This window comes from Lissotriton vulgaris, chromosome 6 (assembly GCF_964263255.1).
Source record: "Lissotriton vulgaris chromosome 6, aLisVul1.2, whole genome shotgun sequence".
Taxonomy (NCBI): domain Eukaryota; kingdom Metazoa; phylum Chordata; class Amphibia; order Caudata; family Salamandridae; genus Lissotriton; species Lissotriton vulgaris.
Window position 1 is genome coordinate 772,374,475 of NC_141694.1, and position 19,446 is coordinate 772,393,920.

A 19,446-nucleotide genomic window follows, 5' to 3' on the forward strand; every position below is an offset into this window, starting at 1 on the left:
GCTTGTAGAGTGATCGGCTCCAGTTGTTGTGTTTTCATTCCTAATAACGCACCATCAGTGTATGCAGCAATAACAAGGCTCCATAAGATAGCTCACGAGATGCACCAGAGCCCAGGCACCTGGACTTGGTCCGGTTGGCTCTGGAATGTGATATCAGCCTGGGGATGGAAAGTATTGTCATTCCTAGGAATAATACTGCTCATAGTATTCAGTTGCTGTCTCTGTCTGCAATGTGGCCCAGCGATTTGCGGCTTGTGTGCCACTGCCTGTATTCCCCGTCCACGTTCACGTTCCCGTGCACGAATGAAAAAAGACGAGCAAATGATGCTGTATGAACAAATAGATGGTCTCATGAAAATAGATGTATCCTAAAGGGCGCAGTAGGGGACAAGGAGGGAATGAGGAAACAGAAATTTTATGTGGGCAGTGTGTCCCCCCCTCGCACCCTATCCACGTACCTATGCTCCATGTATGTACATGTTATCATGTAATTCCCATCCCGTGCCTGTCATAATAATGCCCCTGCATTTCCGTCTAATGTTAGCATGTCAGTTATTAGGCCTTCCATGAATGAAACGTTAATTCTGCACTGAGGCCTACGTTGCCAATGCATTTACATGGTACACGTTTAAATATCGAGAAGCACACGTTTTGTGGCCCAGCCGAGCCAGGCCCTGAATTATGGCTCCGAGCCTTTACTGTCTCTGAAAGCTGCAGTTTAGGTATGCATCCCTGACCTCTCCCTCACTTCCTGCTCAGCCGAGAGGTGCCCAGCCTGGCCTGCCTGCCAAGACGGTATTTTGCCTACAGTTATCTGCTCAGCCTCCGCAAAAACACATTCCAGTCTAGTGAAATAGGTAAACATGTTCCGCCTGCAGAGCATAGGGCCTAGCCTTCCTGTCTCCATGCAAGTGATTTACTGAACCCGTTGCCATAGTAGGCCCATGGCCCCACGCAATGCACGAAGAAGTATATGCACACACTAGCATTTAGTGATGAACAGCCTCTACTCAAGAGACCTTTATGTCAGACAATACATCCTCCAAACACAAGATATCAGATATGCCAAAGGTGCAGGTCGTTCTGACATCCCAGATTCCAGACTCCTCTACTAGTGCTAAAGTCAACCCCCAGCTCTCCCCAGTTACACGTCAATGTCACGTCATGACCAGTTGCGCGCACATGTAGGGTAAAGGTTTCTGCTGACCCTGCAGACCTCCTCTATGCATCCACCCACCTATGACACATCTATGACTCACCAAGTGAACGCTTATGTACACACCTCTTTACACGCCTTCTTTTACGCCCATGTGTTCTTATCTCTCTCTTTTCACTTGCTCCGCCTGGAGTGTTCCGCCTACCCTATTCATTACAATTGTTTGGTTTTACTATATATAATGTGTGATGTTAATAAAACGTTAGATATCCCTTCCTGAACCTTAGTGGTGATGGAACCCGATTCTCATTGACTCGAGTCATTCGAATTAAAGCCCTTTTGACTCAGATACCACGGACTCTGCCTCTCATTTTCATGAGTTATCCTTATTCTTTATTAATGTATAGAAATTATGCCCGGGTAATTTTATTTACCACAAGTCTGCCAGAACCGGGTCCGCACTTGCTGTTAAGTCTGAGACACCCTCAGTGCCAGGAGATCGAACAACCAGCCTCAGGGGGAAAGAGTCCTGGATCGATTTAATCTTGGAGGTGAAAAAGTTGGCAAGGGCGCTAACTCACACATCAGAAGGGGGTACCTGGGTCGAAAGAGTGCGTGGGGCCGTAAATTCCATCACGATAGCGAATATCTCCTTGCACAAATTGGAGGCAGTCTCAATCCTCCTTGCAAAATAGCCTCTTTTTTCAAAGAGGATGTCACAATGGTAGGCTTTGACAGAAGTCCTGTAAGCAAGCTTAGCCGCGGAATCATATTGCGAGTGCCAAGCCCTCTCTGCCACCTTGCACTGCCACCGCGAAGCCACCAGTGCTTCGGTAAACCAAGGGGCGGAAACCTGTTTAGCTGTTTTGCAGGGGGGCATCACAGGGGCAAGATCATCCAGCCTGTCCGTCAGCAATGCTTGCAGCAATTCTAAATGCCTTTCCAGGTCTCCTGTCATAGGACAGGGGTGATCCAGGCATGCCTGTGCCAGCAATTCTGGAGTCACCCGATGGTACGCCCTCGACACTTGACATAACTGCCGAGGAGGAGCACTAGATGTTTTTTTTGCCTCTGACACATAGTATTTGACCAGCCTGTGATCCGACCAAAGCACCTGCAGAGGCACCAGCATCTCTACAGAAGTGGTCGAGAAGACCTGATCCAGGGTAGGGCCTTTTTCATGCGTCGGTCCAAAGAGATACGGAGAAAGGCCTAGAGGAGCCGTAACATCAATCATTTTGATTGTGTCTAGGTCCAATCCATCGTCCATATGGATATTGAAATCACCAGCCAATATACAGTGCTCGGATCTCAGCACCAGTGCCAAGACTATCAACTGGAGCTCTTCAAAAAAGGAGCCTGTCGGTCCCGGGGGCCTGTAGACTAGAAGTCCTTTAAAGGATTAATGAGGCGATAGTGCTATAGAAAAGGCAAGAGATTCACATCCCATGATAACATCCATAGGAATAGTGGTACAAGTGGCACATTTGTTTACCGCAAGTGCCACACCACCTCCCCGCCCTTTTAATCTGTCTTGCCTAAAAATATTGTAATCGGGGGGAATCGCTGTGGCGATATCGGGGTTAGAGAACTCCCCTAGCCACGTCTCAGTCAACATCAGGCAGAGAGGCTTTTCTGTTACCAGAAGATCATAGATATCCAAAGCATGTCTGCTCAGTGATCTAGTATTTAAGAGCAGACAGAGATGCTTCACGCTCTCTTCCTCCCTGTTTAATACGGTAGTCCGGGTCTTATGTGGCAGCCATCCACAGCCAGGACACCGTCTCTTACCCTTGTAACGACCCGGAAAAACTTTGTGACAGGAGCCCCCCACCTTTTGTAGGGACCGGAGCTCCCCCGCCATATATCGGAGCATAATGATGACGAGAATGGAGAAGCCACCTAAACCAGCCCAACCCGTTGCACCGGTCGCCTCCGGGACGCAGACAGGCTGGACTCTGGCGTGACTCCGGCGTCAGTACGGCGAGAACGCTGCGCGAGAACGCTGCGCGTAAGAAGGATCGCGCTATATGCAGGCCAGCGTGTCCTTGCGACAGCTGGTCTGCTTGCAGAACTGGCGCCACCAGGCATCCAGGAAACTACCCCCAATATGGCGCCCAAAGTTAGAGGAGACCGGGGAATCCAGGGACCCGCCAAGCGCGGTGCAACAACAATTATAGTGCGAGTGAGGGACAACACTGCTGGCTAAGAACAAGGTAAAACAAACATAAACAAAATAAAATAGAAACAAGCATTTGCAATGCAATAGGTCTCGCATTTACAGGAGTTTGAGCTGTTGACATTGCAAATGACAATGCCTTTTATTTTTGTTTTTAAACCATTAATAAGACATTTTCATTTACAATACCAATAGCTCAAACTTGAGTAAATGCGAGACCTATTGCATTGCAAATGCTTGTTGTGATCATTTGTTGTTGCTATCAATATCACATTGAATGTAACATAGACAGGAACCATTATATAAGAGCACATACTAAAAACACAGCAATTACAAATACATTCACACATCACAAAACGTTGCTATTCTGCCTTTAACTTACTTACTCTTATTTATTCCACGTTATGGTGAAAAAGATGAGTCTTTGTCACAGGTGACCAAAACCAATCAAGTAAGCTAAACCATATTTTCTTTTAGATGGAAAAATCATGATTGTCCTGGATTGGCTGGCGGACCTCGTGTCAGCAGATAGGCTAGAGAGAAATTAATCTGCAAGCATGTTCATTTGATGTGGTGACACTGGTGTTTGAGCAGTAAAGCTGCCTTTGCCACACAAGTACTGTCTACTCCAGGAACCGACAAACACCTACAAAAAGACCGGAGGAGCCCAGTTAAAACTCCCCACTGAAATCCGAAACCCTTGCCGAGCTGGCTCCTCGATTTCCATTATATGCTTTATGGTATAAATGTATGTCAGCCAACCCTTCCGGAAATTGAATCATGGTCAAGACAGTCAGCTGTTGGTGGCTAGTTAACAAGGGCCCCCACTCACAAGCCCACACCCAGGTGGATTCCAGATACTACCCGCAATTAGTGCATGCTGGGGATCGCAGAACTCTGATTATGACAGTCCCGGCCATGGCAATGCCGAAGATCAAACAGTGTGTAGTAAATCAATCTACACTGGAAGTAGGTCCAAGTAGGTTTATTCATAAGAAGAAACAGCTTAACATCCACAGGTAGCAGGAGAAGTCTTCATACCATCAGCAAACCAGTAACAGCACAAGTCAAGGGAAAACATTCTCAGTTACTCAAACAATTCTAAATGACATAGGAAGATTCCAGATGACATCAAGTCATGGAATACCACACACCTCCCCCCCTTTAAAAAAAAATAAAAGAAAAACAAGCAAACAAGGAGAAAAAAAAAAACTAAAACCCCAAAAGAAACAAGGTAATACAACAAGAAGTTAAGTTCTAATGTAATCTTTAAGCTTTGAAGGAGCACATTTCACGCGCTCACTGCGTCTTAAAGGAATTTCTTCACACTCTATATTTGATTGGTTGTCTAATTCGACACACGGAACGGGTCGAACATCAGGATTAATCACAACATCAGAATTATTTACAACCTCATTTTCTAAATTGTCATAAGCCTCATGCATACCAGAAAAACCATTTGAATTATGGTCTGAAATAGATTTTCCAGGAAAAGTAGAGCTTTGAGTGGAAGAAGCAACAGAAGATTTGCATAAGGAAATTCTTCTCAAATTCCATATTTTACCTCCTTCTACTCTGACAGCTTTGCTAAAGATTTCAATTACTTTGACAGGATCAGACCATCTAGAAACTTTCCTGTGAAACAAACCACCCATTTTTACACGAACTAGGTCACCAACCTTTACACTGCAAGTATTATACTTCTTTTTGGCAGAATGTTGGGTCATTCTTTCCTGGTATTTTCCAATTTTATCCTTCAGTTCTTTAAAATCTAACTCATAAGGAGAATTACCTTTTAACCACCAGGGTAAAAGTCGAGAACCTGGTTTCCTCCCTCGTAACAACTCAAAAGGAGACAAACCAGTCACTGAATTGGGAGACAACCGATAACTTAACAAAGCTGCTTGAAGAGCTTTCTTCCACTTCAAACCACTCCTTACAGCTAATTGGCAAGATTCCTTGATGACCCTGTTGAATCTCTCAACTTGGCCGTTGGCCTGAGGAAAATAATTTGAGGTTCTTTTATGAGTAATTCCACAATTTCTAAGAAAGTCTTCAAATTCATTGCTAATGAACTGTGGACCATTGTCTGAAATCAGTTCCTCCGGTAAACCTTCCCTAGCAAAAATTTCATCAAGAAAATCAATTACTTGCTCTGAAGAAGTTTTCTCAACAATTTTCAATTCAGGCCATTTTGAGAAGTAGTCAATGAGAACTAATGCAAACATTTCTTTACCAGATTGATAACGGAAAGGTCCGATAATGTCAATAGCTAATCTTCGCCAAGGACCATTAGCATACTCGATGGGAGTAATGTCAACAGACATGCTCTTCACTGATTTGTCACTCAAAGAGCATGGAGAACAATTCCTGACCCAACTATCCGCCATAGCATCAATACCAGGCCACCAGTAGTGTTCCCTAATCCTTCTTTTAGTGGTGGACATGCCCATGTGCCCTTCATGTGCTAATTTGCAAATTGTTTCTCTTAATTTCATAGGAGGGATAATTTTATCAGATCTAACAATGATGTCCTGACATAACATTAAATCGTCCTTAACTTTATAGAATGACCCCAAATCACCAGAAAGCTTCCTTTCCTCAGGCCAACCTCTAATCAAGAACTGCTTAACTTGATTCAAGACAGCATCATTCTCCATGGCTTCTGACCAATCTTTCTCCGAAAGAACTAAAGAACTCTCTTGATTTGAAATTATATTAACATCTGCAAACGAGTATGCAACATCACAATCAACACTATTCCCTACATCTACGCTTGCTGGAAAGCGTGACATGCAATCTGCATGAACATTCAAACGTCCTGGAATATACACAACCTCACAACGATATTCTTGTAATTTGGCTGCTAACCTCGCTAAACGAGCAGTAAGAACTCTTCCACCTCCTGCAGCCAACATAGTGATCAAAGGTTTGTGATCAGTTCTCAAAGAGAATTTTGTCCCCCACAAAAATTGTCTGAAGTGCTGGGAAGCCCAAGTGCAAGCAAGTAATTCCCTCTCAATAGTTGAGTAATTCTTTTCAGCGTCACGTAGAGCTCGAGAAGCATACGATACAACAAACTCACCAGATTTATCCTTTTGCATCAAAACAGCACCTAAGCCAACATTGCTTGCGTCAACATAAACAATACACTCCTTACCCACTGAGTAAGGTTTCAAAAATGGTGCTTCAACAATTTTGCGTTTCAAAATTTCAAAGGATTTCTCTTGTTCTTTGCCCCACTCAAACTTTGCATTTTTTTTAATAGAATCCTCAAGGGATGCACAATATCTGAATAATTTTTTACAAATTTACCATAAAATTCAGTCAAACCTAGAAAAGAAAGCAATTGTTCTTTAGATTTAGGAGAAGGTGCATTGACAATATTGTGGACATGGTTAACTTTGGGTTTGATACCATACTTTCATATTTCATGTCCAAGATACTCAACCTTGTCTTGTCTAAACTTGCATTTGGTATATTTCAGTGTAAGACCCTTAGATCGAACTTTTTCCAAAACAAAAGCTAAGTTCTCATCATGTTCAATGTAGTCTTTCCCAAAAATCAAAATGTCATCTTGGAAAGCTATAGCTCCCTTGCATTCTGTCAATAACTCTTTCATAAGGCGCTGGAAGACTGAGGCTGCACTTGCCAAACCAAAAGGCATGCGTAAATATTGAAACATACCTTCTGGAGTGACAAAAGCAGTTAATCTCCTTGAGTCTTCATGTAATTCTACTTGGTGGTAAGCGCTAGCCAAGTCAATGGAGGAAAACACAGTAGCACCTGATAACGCAGCAATTAACTCGTGTATGTTTGGCAAAGGATGTTTATCTATCCATATTTCTTTATTAAGACTACGAAGATCCGCACATAAGCGAAGTTCGCCTGAACTCTTAAGTGAAATCACGATGGGCGAAACCCAAGGAGAGGATTCAATTGGCTCGATTATGTTTCTTTTGACTAAATCATCTAATATTTCTTTTAATTTGGGTCTATAAGCTAAAGGAACATTTCTTACCCTATGCCTGACAGGAACAGCATTATCATTTAAAATGATTTTGTGTTTGAAATCAACGTATTTTCCCAACTTGTCGTTAAAAATTTCAGGAAACCTTTCAAGTACACTCTTAGTGAAACTTACATTGCTAGATGCATCTAAGGTTAAGTTTACCAATGAGTCAGTAATAGGCTTTTCAAATCGGGGCTCATCAACATAAACTGGTGGATTGGCATTAGGATCCAACTTGATTCCTAAGCCACGTTCATGAGGCCAACCAAGAATAGACACACCCTTGGTAGCAACATAAACTTTTGCTCTGATATCCCAGTTCTTGAAAGATAACTTGGCCCAAAACAAAAACCTCTAACGCAATCTTTCGTCCCGCTTACCCACCAGGATATATGTCTGGACTCAAAAGTTCTCTTTGATGCCACAATTGTTCAAAAATATTCTTACCAATAATGGTGTACCACACACAGGAATCAACAAAAATTTCAATAGGTTTGTCATCCATAAAAATTGTACAAGAAGGAAAATTATTTTGCATACTCTCATCAACAGAAAGTATGCAGTTCAGGCTATTAAGAACTTCCTCTTCTTCAGGGGAAATGTAATTAATTCTTTGACCAGACCTGCATACATTACCAAAATGCCCTTTTTTTTTTGCATTTGATGCAGACTTTATCCCAGGCAGGAAAACCTTTGTAATTGCCAACATGGTTGGAACTACCACATCTATAGCAAAATATTGTACTTTTCTTAGCAAAACTCTTACTATCATTAGCATTTCTTACATATTCTTTCTTGAAGTTGGATTTAGAGTTGAAGGTACTCGAAGTGGGATAACTGGTTTGACTTTTAACAATGGCTACTTCAACTTCAGGAACATGTGTTTTCAGATTTTTCCCTCTAATTTCAGATACAAATATTTCAGAATGTTCTATACCTTTAGCTATATTCACTACTGCAGCTAGTGTGGTCTCAGTCCCTAACCATAGTCTTTCTTGGATCTTTTTACTTTTTGTCTTCATCATAATTTGATCCCTAAGAACTTGCTCATATGATATAGTTTCGAAAGAGCAAGTGCAGGCAAGTGAACGTAGTGCTGCAACATAATCTTCAATTGTTTCGTCAGGTTTCTGTTCACGAGAATAGAATTTGAACCTTTCCATCACAGTATTTATCCTTCTACCAAAACGAATCTTCATTTGTTTAGAAGCTTTATTAAATACATCCATGTCACCAGCATCCTCCAAAGGTGGTAGATTGTCAAATTCTTTTATCCCTGCACCACCAAGACAATGTCTTAAAAGGGCAACTTTTCTTTTTGGCGAACAATCATCTTTTTCTAAAACATCCACATATGCAATAAACATGAGGAACCAAAGGTCCCATTCTATAGGAGGATCACCTGCAATTTGAAGAAAATGGGGTGGTGCTGCAATATTAGACATCCTGTAAATAAAATTCAATGTTAGTACACAATAAATTAATTTTAGAACAGTAAGAATAGGTAAGAAAACGAATTTTGATGACATTGAAAAAGTCTCTATTTTTTTTTAAACAGATGTGCAAATCACCGTGGAGATTTTCAGCAAAGTGTATCAAAGAGGTGTGCAAATCACCGTGGAGAACTGCAGCAAAGCGTTTCCATTTGAGGACAAATATTCCGGAATGAAAATTCCAATGTGCTCGTTAAATCCAAGAAAACGCGAAGTTTTGCTTCAAACTGCACCAAGATGGCCGCCGTGAGCGTGTAGTTGTGCGCGATGACGTGCGCGATGACGCTCGTGTCCCAGAATGCAACAGAAGAGATCGAAGAAGTAAACGAACTCCGGGATGCTCGAGACTTGAAGCTCGAGGTGAGTTCTTAAGTGTTTACTTTTAAAACTAAGTGAGCAGTAATAGTAAAAGCGTATACGCTAGTGTAAATAAAATGAAGGATTTTAGATAATGGAGGTAAAGGCCTGAAAACCGCTCGATGAATGCGGTCGAGAAGTAGAAATTGGGTGATGAAATCGTGGATACGCAAAATAGAAATAAAAGTTCAGAATAACTTGAAATAAGCTCACTTACGTTTGAGAAGTAATGTCCAATAAGTTCTTTAGGAAGTTGAAAGATACATGGATGAGGTTTCTTACCGCAGAAGAAAATGAACTTTCCTTTAGTAGGCAAAATAACAATTTTGCATGAAACTGAAGAAAAAAAAAATAAGTGAACGCTGTCTTCATAAATCCACTGCTCCCAACGTCGCCAGTAATTATGTAGTAAATCAAACTACACTGGAAGTAGGTCCAAGTAGGTTTATTCATAAGAAGAAACAGCTTAACATCCACAGGTAGCAGGAGAAGTCTTCATACCATCAGCAAACCAGTAACAGCACAAGTCAAGGGAAAACATTCTCAGTTACTCAAACAAGTCTAAATGACATAGGAAGATTCCAGATGACATCAAGTCATGGAATACCACACAGTGAGTCTGCAATAAGGAGAACATGAACGAGCAGTTTATGGCACCGTGGAGCTATGGCGTGGGTTGCAATGTTTAATGGACACTCTTCCCTCCGACACGTGCAGAAGCTGGTAGGTCACACTGATGAACCACAGGATGATTTTCGGCGTTGTGAACTTTGTGTGTAATAAAAGACTAAAATTAAACATTACGCGAAAAACAAAAAGGTCGGTAAGTATTGATTAGGAGTAGTATTGTTAGCGAAAGAGGGCTAGCACAAAAAACAAGATAAAAATGCTTGTTGAAAAGGGAACAGCTTCTGAAAAATGTGTTTAAAACAAATTGCATCCGGATGGGCAGCATGGGGGTGGGAACAATTGGGAGGGGGGCAGGAAGGCAAGAGAGCAGCTTGAGGTGAGTGCGGTGGGGAGGAAATTGATTTAAATAAAATGTGATCAAATGGCGGGGATTTCTCTCTGGTAAAGGTGGCAACCCCCACAGATTTGTAATGAGCCCGTAACAATGCAGCCAATTAGCAGGACTTGGCTCGTGTCCACTGGGAGCATCAATTACCTCAAGTCAGTCGAGAGCTTTCCTATCCTTTGGGACTGCTTATCAGGAGAGAGGGACACCTCCGCCGTCACTTCCGTCTCACGCGAATATCCACTCCAGTCCCCCAGGTCAAATACCACCAGCAGCTTAGGTAAAGGCAGAGGTAGGGGGGTCTGGAAACGCATGTGCCCACACTTACTGCAACAAAACAAGCGTGAGGCGGCTCGGGCGCAGCACGTCTTCCGGAGACGTGCACGTTCACAGAGCTGAATCGGCTCGCGCACAGGCCAGTAGCTGCTCGTGCACAGCTCTATCTCCCTTGCCAGTTAGCACGGTGACTATAGAACTCGCTGGCGGGAGCGCTTCGCGCTCCAACGCCAGCTCGACCTAAAAATGGGATCAATTAAAAACGCTGCCACGTTAATCACTGCTATGCGCTGCAAAGCAATCTTTGAATACCAGGTAGCTGTAGGTGTTAATAACGAGTGTTAATAAGTGTGGATAGGGAGCAACCTCATGGGTGAGCAGAGTAACCTCGTGTGTGTATGCTTAATTATGGTAGGGATGATAACCCATTGGGCTGCATGCCATGTTGTGCCACTGACACTGGAGAGAGAATAGGGGTTGTATTGCGGAGGGACTCTCAGGTAGCTTAAAGCGGGAGTAAGAGCAGAGAGAAGGAATAGGGGTAGAACAGTGATAGAGGTAGAGATAGAGACAGGAATTCAAATAAAAAAAAAGGCATCCTTCTTAAACCAATGGATGTCTTTAAGTCTTGACTGCATGCATTTACTCACTCATTTACACATTCTCACACAGTACCTTATTGATTACTATCTTGTGCTGCCATGCCATCAAATGCAGCTTACCTTAATTCCTGATTTTCAGAATTGAACACAAATATTGACAGATAAAAAAATAACAATATTAGAAGTGAGAAATGAAAGGGGAAAATAAGCTCAACAAAACTTTAAGTATAACAATATTAAAAAAGAAACCTACTAAGACTAAATAATGAGAATGAATATATTCACCAGATTTTGGATACGTGACTTGAAAAACATCAGTATCTCGGATCTCATCTTCGAACATTGCGTCAATGGTTTGTGGTGTACCAATATTCTTAAACAATTTGTATCCTCTGTGTTCCATTAAGTCTGAGCTTGATATATCAGTTGTCTCTGTCATGATGGAAGATCCTGTAACAAAAGCATTATAACCCAAATTGAAGAATATGGTGAATATTGCTGTAATGTTGATGCAAAATATATTATTTTCTTGGCAGAGCACTTTCTGTCCTATGAATTTATCTCGACCTATAGCTGAGTTTTATTTTATATTCAATTAAAAACATTACAAAAACTAAAAATAAAAGGGATTGCTTCTAATTTCTTGAATCCCCAGCATTCAAATGATAACCTATTCACTGTTCACATTTATACCAACAGTTAAAAAACTATTCATTATATAAATGGAATTACACATGTCATATTGCTGTTATCTTTCAAGCACAATTCCAAAGCAGTAGCCACAGACTTATCTCTGTATGGTACAAAACAAGTTCTTAACTGCAATTGATAAATTGGGTTGTTGGGCAACAGTCGCAATCCCTGTCAGGGTGTACCTCAAAAGTCACTAAATAAACCTGTGCTTAATTCTCTGGTAGCGTGAAACAAAAGCAACTAGGTTTAACTTAGAGCTGATATGTAAAGTATTTATGCAGCGCACAAACAGTAATAAAATGAAGAAAACAATGCAAGAAAAATGCCACACCAATTTACAAAAATAGAGTACGTTTTAATACATGATTGGACACCAAAATGACAAAAATCCAACCAGTGGAACCAGACATATGCAGTTTAAAATATTTATGTGAAAATTGAAATAGAAATCTCCAACTTTGGTTATCAGGTTGTGCCGGACTGGACCAAGGTCACAAGCTCAGGCTGACCGTAATGGAACATGTGCCTCATACAGAGACCCAGTTAGGCCCACTGAACAAAGTACTTCAAATCCTGGTTTGCCGAGCATTGCTAGTTCCCATGCCAAGGATGCGTCGCGCAGAAGTGGTTCTGAGGATTCTCAAATGCAAAATCCTACATCATCGGCGAGGATGTCACTGATGAGGGGCTTCCAATGCGAAAGCTTGCCTAGAGGATGTGTCATGCAGCAGCACTTAAGAGGAGGCTGTGGACTACGATGCATAATCCGTCTTTGGGGATACATTGCACAGAAACAGTTCCAGCGTGACTACATGGAGTTACATTGAGCGGTCAGTTCTGCTCACAGGACCACACCTTGACTGGCAGAGTACCTTCAGACCAAGGGTCCAGGACTGGAGTGGCACCACTTGGGGATAGGAATCACAAATGATTAAGTCCAGCTGCTGAGTTCAAGGTGCTTGGAGCCTTTCCAGTATATGAGGCTCTGATCAGGAGGCCAACCAACTAGCACTTGGAGTCACTCTGGTGGTCTCAGGCACACAATGCAGGTCCAGGCCATCCAACCAAGGCAGCAGAGCGGCATGGCTGAAGGGAAACAGGGTAGCAGTTCTTCTTGAGAGCAACACAACATTCCTTCTGAGTCATCTATAGGTCCAGAGGTGTACTAAAGAGTGGGTCTGAGGGTCATGGTTTTTCCTTTGAAGTAAGAAAAGGTTCTAGAGAATTCCCTATGAAGTGTTTGAAGTTTTTTGACACCCTGTCTCCAAGCAAATTGCATGAACAGTGCAGGGGTGAAAAGTCTGTGGTGCAAAGGCAGAGCACAGCCTAATCAGTTTCCTGCTCAGCTCCCCCTGCCAGTTGATGGTCCTTTCAGGCACACCTAATCCCTGTATTGTGTGGCTGTCTTGGAGGAATAAACAAAGTCCAACTGCCGACTATACCCATTCATGTACCCATGAGCAGGCTGCAGGCATCAAATGGTTATGGCAGAAAAATGCCAACTTTCCTAGAAGTGGCATTTTCAAAATTGTAACTTAAAATTTGATTTTACCATTAAAGCGTATTTTTAATTTCAATTTCTCAGACACCAAAAATGAAATGCCCACCTGTTCCCAATCGAGGGTTAGCACTCATTAAATGTAATAAGGCAACCCAGTCTTATCCTATGAGAGAAGTAGTCCTCACCGTAGTGACAAATACATTTAGGAGGTTTTCTCTACCAGGACATGCAAAACTTAAGAGCACTTGTCCAAACTTTTACTTACAATGCATCCTACCCTATGGGCTACCTAGTGCTACCTAGGGCCTAACTTAGAGATGGTTTATATGTAATTCAAGGGGGAGTTTAAAGCTTGGTGAGGGGGGTATATTGTCAAGTTGAACTGGCACTTTAAAACTGCATTAAGGCTGCACTTAAGTGGGTGACACAATAGGTGCTACATGCCCACTAGTAGCATTTAATGTACAGGCCTTGGGTATATGGTATACCACTTTGCAAGAGACTTACAAGTACATTAAATATGCCAATCTGTGTAAGCCAAATTTACAATGTGTTAGGGAGGGTAAACAACCTTTACAACAAAACTTTTACAACGCACTACCATTATAACGCAGGCATTACAACGCAAACCATTACAACGCATTGCGCTGGGGGGCACTCTAGGATAGGGAATAAGTTTAATTTTCTATCCAACACCTTCCCTAGTGTCCACGGGGACTGGAGTTGGAATAGAAAATTAAACTTTTCACTATCCAGCACCCCAAAGCGCTATGCGTTGTAAAGGTTTGCGATGTAAAAACCGCGTTGTAAAGGCATACGTGGTAAAAGTATGCGTTGTAACGTCATACATCCGTTAGGGAGTGAGCAAAAGCACTTCAGTACTGGTTATCAGTGGTAAAGTGAACCGATTCCTAGGGCCAACAAAAATGAATATCAGCAAAAAGTGTAGGGCAAATGCAAAACATTTGGGAGTAGTCCACGCTACGTCCGACAGGTCTAAAAGCTGTTCTTCACAAAATAAACAGACATGTTCGAAGCCAATTAGTACAGGGCTATGACATATTTTCTCAGGAACCAACTAAGAAAGCAAATCCCCAAAGGAGATAATATCTTAGACAACTACCAAAGTAAGGTTTAGAGTATTGGCCCTCTTCTGAATTGGCAGAGTTAAACTGTATCCTCAAAGAAGAGGCTTATGAAAAGGAGTTAGAAGGTGACGTTTGCATTATGAGTGCTAAACTGAAAAGACAGATCCATCATACTTTTGACTAAGTATCATTATTTTTGCTACATCCCTAAAAAAAGATTATGCGCCAAAAGACTTCAATCTGTGAACAAAGAAATCTGTATATTGACCAACATGTAATAATGTGACAGAAAAGCTAAACACCAAACCCACAGCGGTGGCAGTGGTGTAAGTGAATAGCACTCTACACTATGATAGTCACTCTTAACAGGTGGGACCAGGGTTTAACTAGACTTACTTTCATGACTATCTCTTGATGAAGAATCTGGTTGTAGCTCTGATCACCATTTCACCTCCGTAGTGAGCCTTTATTCGTTTCACATAGGGTGCCTGTCTTTTTCCCTTTCTGGTATCCCTAGATTTTTTCAGGTCCACCTAGGAGGGTTCCCTCCCCCTACGGAATCCAGAACACTATGCTACCAGATGAGTAAAACACTGAGGCTCAGATATATAATCCCCTTGCGTCATTTTTGCACCACTGTTGCGTCACTTCTTTTGACGCAGCAGCAGCATAAAAATGCGGCCCATTTACAACGTGACGCATCTAGGGAGCTGCGTCATGTTGTATAGCCCTGCGTCACAGTATACCTATATCAGGTATAATGTATGCAGGGTGGGTGTTCCAACACAAAAAAGCCTCGTAGAAGTGACGCAGTGAAATCTACAAGATTTCACTGCGCCACTTCTAGGATGCCACTGTGTCAAATTCTTATGCCTGCTTGAAGCAGGCGTAAGGAGTGATGCACCCCAATGAGGAAAGGCCTCCCCCTTCATTGCTGGATTTACGTCATGCTTGCAACACGGCACCAGCAATACCTGACTTTTGCGTCAACAAATGCATCAATTTTTGACGCATCTGTCAATCCTTGCACCATGGTGCGCAGCATTTAAATACGGTGCATCCTTAGTGGCGCAAGGGTTTCTCAGGGTGGCGCAGGGAAAGTGACGCATCTTGACAGATGAGTCAATTTCTTGTAAATTTGACCTTGAATCTGCACTGGTTTACATTACGTATGATTTTAACATTTGGATATTGCTAATTTGTGACCCAGACAATTCCTGTTCAGTTGGGAATTTTTCCTGGAATTCTTTCTTGTGCTTAGTGTTCTATTCTAATGCCTGACCTTAACTCTGTTTTGGGCCTCTTTCATCTGGAGTCCTCCATGCAATTGGGTTTTCTCCTTGTGATGACGTCAGGCCTGCATTTGTGCTTCTTCTTCTCTCACCCAATGTATTCCTTATTTAATATTTTTACTATATGACCACGTTTGTCTTTATTTGCACTCTCGTGCCCTATGACTTAAATCCGACAGGTTCTTCTGTAATCACTCTTCGTTTTCTATTCTCTAGAGGACCCTCTTTCTTTGTCTCCCTTCTCACACTTATGGCTTAACAATACCTCTTCCATGTTCTTTGACTTCTTTGATATTTGGCTACGTTTCATTTTATTTTATTTTATTTATATTTATTACATTATTTTTCCAGTTTTTTCACTATTTTGGTTTTATATATTTATGGTTTCATGCACTATGTACAACCTCATTATTCTTCCCTTTGTTCGTTTGGTGCACTTGTTTTGACTGATTCCTAATAACTTTACCATGGATTTGTGACCGTTCACAGTCGGATGACTCTGCACGTTTTAGACGTCGGATGAGAGTGCATATATTTTGGCACGGCTCATCCCTGACTCTATTCATTTACTGGGAACACAGAGATGACATTGCTCACGTTTGGATTAGTAAGTAATGGACTTCGCCATTGACCCCCGATCAAGGGCATATTCTCAGATTCTAGGAATCTGTTTGTTTTTGCGACTTTACTTCCCTCTCTCATTTGACTTAAGGCTGCCCTCTCCATAAACGCCATTGCATGCTGGTTTCCATTTATTCCATCAACCACCTCGTCTGGATTTATGATATTGCCATCCGCGACCGGTAATGCATGCATTCATGCTTGATTAAGTAATCTATTTCACTATGTAAATTTGTAATTTAAGCCCTCAAGCTATGCGCTGTAGTTACTTTTCATACACCACGTTTGCTATGACATTTTCTTTGTTTCTAACTTGCTCACCCTGCCTATGTCCACCAGGCTTCCTTGCCACTGAAACCTTATCTACCTTTTCTTATTATAGTGATGGAGCAAGGTTTTGTAGAAAAGAGACTTGCTCAGATGCAATCCACTCATTTACCTTACTAAAAAGGTAAATAATAAAGTTTTGTTAATAACTAATATGCACCATATGAACAGGCGGGTTAGTGAAGCTTGCATACGTGTGTACTAACGCGGATAACAACCAAGACAGACTAATACCTTTTTAAATGGGAAACTGTTGTGTGCATGCGTCAACTTCATCTACGTAGTATGATGAACTAATGCTTGGAGGGAAATACTGGCGCATGAGCAGAAGATACTAAAATGGAGTCTTGAAGACACATGTGCATGGCATTGGCTTACTTGAAATGAAAACAAGCTATTTTACTAATGCTAATGTGGAAAATGTATTAATAAGTAAAGGTGAAAAGAGTAGAGGAGGGTGGTATACAGTGCAACCACTTTATTTGTGAAATTAATATTTGTCTTTCTGACTTTATCACTAGTCCGTATTTGGGCCTCTATCGCTTAACTGAATTAAGTGGAGTAACATGAAGTTTGCGCATGTCCACTGAAAGGGAGCCCGGAACGGTGACTGGGAGATTGAATGGGAACCTAGAGACAAGTGTTACAGCATGAGAACGGATGGTGCAGAGTTCAATAATGAAGACTCGTATTCATGATGTTATTATGTTGTTTCAAGGTGAACTAAGAAATCGTTTGGGAATCCAATTTATGAATACAAATTAAGGGGATGAGTTTGCGAACAATAGTTGCACTAATTTGTGTGACATGTAAGCTTGGTGTGATGGAGTTTCCCCCATTGCCTGGTCAATCATATTTCGTATTTTTACGATATTGAAACTTTAGTGGGTCGAACATGAAGAAACAAAAGGTATAATTAAGATATCCATAGTTAGATAGCTAGTTATGCTGGAGCTGTCTTTGCTGCGGGAGATGCTGTTGCTGGGAGAGATGCTGCGAGATGCTGATGAAGAGCCAAATGCAGAACCTGAAGCAGAACTTTCTATCCTAATTAATTGGGTTAGATCAAAAGGTCACGTCAGAATCTCGAGGAGAAAGACAGTGTCAGAGAGGGGTGCGGCGCCATCGTCCGAATTCTAGAGGTCAACTATCCTGTCCTGAATTCTATCCCGAAGTCTTTGTCTCCTGACCTATCACGGAGGACCATTACCAGCCCTTTGGCCAGGGGGTTGGTCTTTCACACCATCCTTGGTAAATATCATTTTTCATTATTTGCAGATGTTCTTTTCTCTCCGTTCTCTCCCTTTCTGATCACTGATTATTGTATGAGTCCGAAGTATATGCTTGGTGTTAATGAATTGAATTTTCTCTCCTATGAATGTTGGTGACAGTACTGTATTTTTGAGATGGTTCACATACATTCAATTCAGAAAAAGATTTAAAACTTTCTTGAGTCTGTGATTATTTACTTTAAATAAAAGAACACGTTAGAGTTATGTTAATTATCACCATCAACTAGTTCAACTAATGGTCCATTGACCAGAGGAAAGAGCTCTTTGATCAGTGAAAGGTTAGTTAGGAGTAATAAATACCCAATCCTGAATATTGTGAAGTATATCAAATTATGACAACCAGCGATTTACTCAAAAGTGAATTTATGGGGCCAGGTGAGTGTATAGTAGTAGAGTATCTGTTGTCGGTACACCGCTGGATAAGTTTTCTGGTAGCAGAGCTATGGTTATTATTGACTAGTTTTGTGATAAATTTGATCATTGATTATTGATTCATGTTTAACAAAAGAGTTAGTGTCCTGTTTTATGTCGTCTAGAAGCACAGGTACAGAGGCCGCCTGGGCATCCCGGGAATGGAATTTGAATAGCGGGTGGTGATAGAAGCCATACTGCAGAAGATTACTCATCTGTTGTCATAATACTGAGAAGCTACAGACGGCTGGCAGTGTTATATTAGTGATTATATTGTGTAAAAGTAGAGTAAGAATGATAGCAGACTTTGGTCTTATTTCGCAAAAGGGGTAACACTAAAGAAGTAACAGGTTCTCCCGAGCTTGAATGAAGCTTGAATGAAGGGTAAACAGGGGTTTTTACTCGCAGTGAACAGGATTCTGCAATAAGTCGAAATCTATTCTATTCAGACAGAGTAGCACTGTTTTTATGTTTTTACTAACAGATTTTTTTTATTTAGAAAAGTAAAAGAAATAAGTTATTGTATTACCTTGTGAAGGGAGGGTCAGTCGCAGGAGTTGTACTGACATCACAAAGAGCCGCGCTGGGACTGGTTGGAACAGCGGGCATGAGAAAGAAGCAGATTTGTAAAGAGAGGGTCAGTAGTGAGGAGCAATACTGACAACACAAAAGGCAGCGCTAGCATTGGTCAGACCACAAGCGTGGGCCTGAGTCTGATTGGTTGATAGATAGAAGCTGCACTAGGATTGTTCGAAAAAGAATTGTATGTTGAGTCCTAATTTGAACACCACCAGTCACCTGATTTTGTGCCACTTTGTTTCAATTAAATTTACTCTTTATACATTGTGTCCATTTATCACTTTTGTGGAAAATGTTACTATTTCAACATTGTTTTTAAACTGCTTTGAGTATGTATGGAAGTATGATTGATGGACATGAAAGTGAGTGCATGAATATTATAGATTGTCTAACTGTTAAGAATGAAAATACATGATATTTTGTATTTTTGATAAATAGTTGTTGTTGCCTTGGTTCTTTCCATTTTCTATTGCTTATGTAGTATTATTAATTATCATTATTTGAATGGTTGCCTTAAATCTGTATATTGATTGATTTTTCCCTACCTTAAGG

At 41.4% G+C, this 19,446-nt stretch overlaps 1 protein-coding gene across 4 annotated transcripts in view; it reads right to left on the reverse strand.

Moving 5' to 3' along the window:
• LOC147707961 (amine sulfotransferase-like) overlaps positions 1-19,446 on the reverse strand; it is a 571,190-nt gene that overhangs the window by 505,454 nt on the left and 46,290 nt on the right. For all 4 annotated transcript variants that reach the window (XR_015296627.1, XM_086926768.1, XM_086926770.1 and 1 more), the window contains exon 2: positions 11,376-11,540. Coding sequence is in view for 3 of the 4 variants with exons in the window: in XM_086926768.1 (XP_086782894.1) it covers positions 11,376-11,529 (154 nt within the window). In the remaining variant the exon portion in view is untranslated. The remainder of the gene's footprint in view (positions 1-11,375; positions 11,541-19,446) is intronic.